At 42.5% G+C, this 5,077-nt stretch overlaps 1 protein-coding gene across 1 annotated transcript; it reads left to right on the forward strand.

Moving 5' to 3' along the window:
* Positions 1-3,177: 3,177 nt before the first annotated feature.
* LOC127744459 (uncharacterized) lies at positions 3,178-3,966 on the forward strand. The gene has a single exon (XM_052256604.1). It carries the CDS (start codon positions 3,178-3,180, stop codon positions 3,964-3,966), a length of 789 nt encoding a protein of 262 aa, XP_052112564.1.
* Positions 3,967-5,077: the final 1,111 nt, after the last annotated feature.

Here is a 5,077-nt window from a genome sequence, read left to right on the forward strand (position 1 = left end):
AGTGAAGTATGAGACTTGGGCGTTGCTAGCCCAAGTTGTTGCCAACAACTTGCTTTTCCTCTTCTTGGCTCTACTTTCATGCTAAATGTAGCCCAGAATTTGAGTGTCAACCTTCTGCCTCAATATGGACTATTATACATCATTGGAAAGCTCTTGATGTCTATTTTCTAATGCCACTGGAATCACCTCAATTGGACTTTCCTAGCTCAAGTTATGGTTCCTCAAAGAAGGTAAGGTCAAGCTGCCAAGTTGTTGCCAAGTTGTTGCCAATAACGCACCTTAAACCCCAAGTTGGCAACGTGCTCGTGCCTTACTCTCCCAAGGCAAGGGCTTGGGGCTGGCGTTGTTGCAAAACACGCCCCCCTTGTGGCACGTTGGCAACGTGCTCGAGCTACACCCCAAGGCTAATCTCTAGCCTTCTTGAATTTCACTTCATGTTCTTGTTTTTAGGGCCTAAAGATGACTCTGGTTTGGCTTCAATTTTGTGCTTCACCATAGACTATTATATATGGTTGGAAAGCTCTGAATGTCAGCTTTCCAATGCAACTGGAAGCACTCAATTTGGATCTCTGTAGCTCAAGATATCTTCCATTGAAGAGGACATGGTCAGGCTGCCTTGTTGGAGTTGTTGTGAATAACGCCCATTCATTCCAAGTTAGCAACGTGCACCACGATTTCCTGGCGTTGTTGTGGACAACTTCTTCTCTTTAGCACGTTGGCAACGTGCTCGAGCCCTTCTCAAGGCTCCATGTTTGCTTTCTGGCGTTGGCAACGTGCATGGCAAGGCCATTGGGCGTTGGCAACGTGGTTGGTGCACTTATGGACGTTAGCAACTTGGTTGGCAAGGCTTGGCGTTGGCAACTTGCTTTTGGCGTTGGCAACATGGATGGTGGGCTGATGGGCGTTTGCAACCTGGTTGGTGCGCCATTGGGCGTTTGGCAACCTGGTTGGTGCGCCAAAACTTGGTGCCTAGCCAAGCTTTCTTGTGTGGCGTTGGCAACGCCCATCTAGCGTTGGCAACGTGGTTGAGCTTGCTTCCCATGGTGCCAAAGTTGCTTGGTTGTGTGGCGTTGGCAACGCCCTCTTCAAGTTGGCAACGTGGTTGAGCTTGCTCCAGGGCCAAGCTTGTGTGGTGGCGTTGCCTTCAACAACGCCCATAGTTCTTGGCGTTGGCAACGCCCTCGACACTCCTTCATGGCTCAAGTTCCTTGCTTGTGTGGGCGTTGGCAACTTGGTTCTAGAGTTGGCAACGCCAACCTTGCTTCCAGGGTTGCCAAGCTTGCTTGGTATGATTGTGTGTGGCGTTGGCAACGCCAATCCCAAGTTGGCAACGCCAACTTCTTGCCTTGGTTGCCTCCAGGGCTAAGCTTGCCTTGTGTTGTGGAGTTGGCAACGCCAATCCCAAGTTGGCAACGCCAACTTCTTGCCTTGGTTGCCTCCAGGGCTAAGCTTGCCTTGTGTTGTGGAGTTGGCAACGCCAATCCCAAGTTGGCAACGCCAACTTCTTGCCTTGGTTGCCTCCAGGGCCAAGCTTGCCTTGTGTTGTGGAGTTGGCAACTCCAATCCCAAGTTGGCAACGCCAACTTCTTGCCCAGCTTGCATCATTCTTGCTTCCATGCTTCCTTGTTTCATCACCTATCATCAACAAGGGAAATAGCTTCAAAGTCTTACCAATTCAAGCAATAAATTTCATGAGATTCATTCATACTCATTCATATATGCATTCCTTAAATCATTTGCATGAATTTGGCTAGAATTAACATGTTCCTTGATATCATCATGCATGGAAACAAAACTCATAAAAGGACTTGTTTATTAAGAGAAAATGAGTGAATTTAAGCTAAAACTAACTAAACTAACTAACTAATAAAGCAAATATGCACTTGCATCAAAGATCCAAACCAACATTTATCCAGTTTTTTGAGGATTTGTGATACTGTCAAATCTAATGGTGTGCATCCTGACATCTATAAACTGTTGTTATTTCCATTCTCCCTCAGAGACAAAGCTACTCACTGGTTGGAGACATTTCCAAGAGAGAGCATCAACACTTAGGAAGATCTAGTGAGCAAGTTCCTTGCCAAATTTTACCGACCTCAGAGGATTATTAGATTGAAGGCTGAAGTACAAACATTCACACAATTAGATGCTGAATCTCTATATGAGGCATGAGAGAGATACAAGGCTAATTAGGAAGTGTCCCCCTGAAATGTTCAATGAATGGAACATATTGCAGAATTTCTATGAAGGCTTGACATTGAAAGCTTAGGAGGCACTAGATCACTCCGCTGGAGGCTCTTTGCAACTCATGAAAACTGCAGATGAGGCCCAAAATCTTATTGATATGGTGGCTAACAACCAATATTTCTTTGCTCATCAAAGGCAATGCCAACCATCACAAAGGAAAGGAGTGCTAGAGTTGGAAGGAGTGGACTCAATACTAGCTCAAAACAAAATGATGCAGCAACAAATTCAGCAATAATTTGAGCAAATGGCCAAGAGGATTGATAGCTTCCAAGTTGCAACAGTAAATACAAGCCAACCATCAACCACATGGGGGAAAATGAAGAGAATCAAGATGATCAGTAGCAAGAACAAATTCAATTTGTGCACAACCAAGGTTTTGGCTCAAGTGAGGTTTATGGTGACACCTACAATCCCTCATGGAAGAACCACCCAAACCTTAGATGGGGGGATAGCCACCACTAAAACCAGCAACCATGGCAAAGGAATTCAAGCCAAAACAACTCAAGAAATAACCAGAACTATAACCAGTAGAACAATAACCAAAATTTATATAGAAAACCCCAAAACACTTATCCCAATTCCAACCATTATCCATTTAATAACCCAGCCACCAACCACAACAACTATCATCCACCCTCATCATCAGCTCATAACCAACCACAAATCCCACAAGACACTCAGAGAATCTCCAACTTAGAGATATTGATGGAGAAAATGATGAAACAGCAAGAACTTACAAACAAAAACAATGAAACTTCTACAAGAAACATAGAAAGGTAGATTAGACAGCTTTCCAAGCAAGCTGTGATTGAAAGGCCATCAAGCTCATTACCAAGCAATACCATTTCTAATCCAAAAGAAGAGTGCAAAGCTATACATCTAAGGAGTGGAAAGATCTTGGTGAAAAATGAAGAAGCAACCAAGAAGCTTATGGAAAGCAACAAAAAGCCAACAGAGAAAGAGGAAGCCAACAACAAAGAAGTGACAACAAACAAGCAAACTTCAGAGAAGCTCAAAGAAAAAGATGACCAAAAGAAGCCTGAAGAAGGAAAGAAGCAGCCACAAATCTCAAGAAAAGGGAAGGAAGCAATGGAAGAGCCAACCAAAGAACAAAGGCATGGAGTAAAAACTTTCACACCTCTATTGCCATATCCCCAAAGATTCAACAAGGAGACTAAGGACCAACACTTCCCTAAATTCCTTGAAGTCTTCAAGAAATTGGAGATTAACATCCCTCTGGCTGAGGCATTAGAGCAAATGCCTCTATATGCGAAGTTTTTGAAGGAGCTTATCAATAAAAAGAGAAGTTGGCAAGAGAAGGAAACTGTATTGCTAACTGAAGAATGCAGTGCATTAATCCAGAAAGGGCTTCCTCCAAAACTGGAGGACCCTGGAAGCTTTTTCCTACCTTGTATCATTGGCAACATAAACATCAATAAAGCAATGTGTGACTTAGGGGATAGCATCAATCTAATGCCTTCTTCTCTGATGAAAAGGCTATGCATAGAGGAGGTAAAGTCCATACAGATGTCACTAGAGCTAGTGGACAAAGCTGTGGTATTTCCCAAAGGTATGGTTGAAAATCTTTTGGTTAAAGTGGATAAGTTCATATTCCCTGCAGACTTTGTGATTCTGGACCTAGATGAGGAAGGAAGTGATTCCATCATACTAGGAAGACCATTCTTGGCTACAGCAAGGGCTATCATGGATGTGGAATAAGGGGAACTGACCCTAAGACTGCACGATGAAAGCATTACTTTAAATGTCTTTCCAAAAACACAGCACTATGATGAAAAGAAAGAATGCATGAAGAGCAACAGAGAAGACTTGCAGTGGAAGGAAGAAACCAACAAGGCACTCATTGATTCCCTTCCAAAGTAAGAAACAAACAACATAGCAGCACAAAAGGAGAATGAAACTATGCAGAGTGATGAGGGAAAGCAGGAAGAAGTTGAAGTATTAGCTACTAAGAAGGAAAGTCCAAAAATGCAGTCCATTGTCAAAGGGGAAGGATCCACACACAGAAAGAAGAAAAGCAAAAAAAGGGGTAAAAAGGGGTGAAAGAACTAAAAGATCCCAACTGAGGGATTTCAAAAAGGGGATAAAGTGCAGTTAATCTTCCAATAATTGGGGGCAAGTCAACAAGCTGATGACTACTATACTATCAACAAAATACTCTCACTAGATCATGCTAAAATTGAGTATCAAGGCACTAAAAAGAAGATCACATTGAAGGGAGACAAGCTGAGATATTATAGTCATCAACCACCCTAATAAGGGCCCAATGTCAAGCTAGTGACAATAAAAGAGCGCTACATGGGAGGCAACCCATGATTTAATATCCTTGTTTCAATTTAATTTCAATAATCAGTGGTCCTTCTAGCATGAAATTGAATTCTCATGAGCATATGGTGCACGAAATTGTGTATGCCAATATTAATGGACTATTTCTCATAGCTTCGCACAACTAACCAGCAAGTGCACTAGGTCGTCCAAGTAATACCTTATGTGAGTAAGGGTCGAATCCCACGGAGATTGTTGGCTTGAAGTAAGCTATGGTTATCTTATTATTCTTAGTCAGGATATAATATCAATAATAATTTTTAGTTTCAATTGTAAAAAGTAAAAGAGCATGAAATAAATACTTATTATGTAGTAATGGAGAATATGTTGGAGTTTTGGAAATGCTTTGTCCTCTGAATTTCAGCTTTTCCCTTGTCCTCCTCTTCACACACGCAAGGCTCCTTCCATGGCAAGCTGTATGTAGGGAATCACCATTGTCAATGGCTACTTCCCATCCTCTCAGTGAAAATTGTCCAAATGCTCTGTC

Source organism: Arachis duranensis, unplaced genomic scaffold, assembly GCF_000817695.3.
Source record: "Arachis duranensis cultivar V14167 unplaced genomic scaffold, aradu.V14167.gnm2.J7QH unplaced_Scaffold_354585, whole genome shotgun sequence".
Classification (NCBI taxonomy): Eukaryota; Viridiplantae; Streptophyta; class Magnoliopsida; order Fabales; family Fabaceae; genus Arachis; species Arachis duranensis.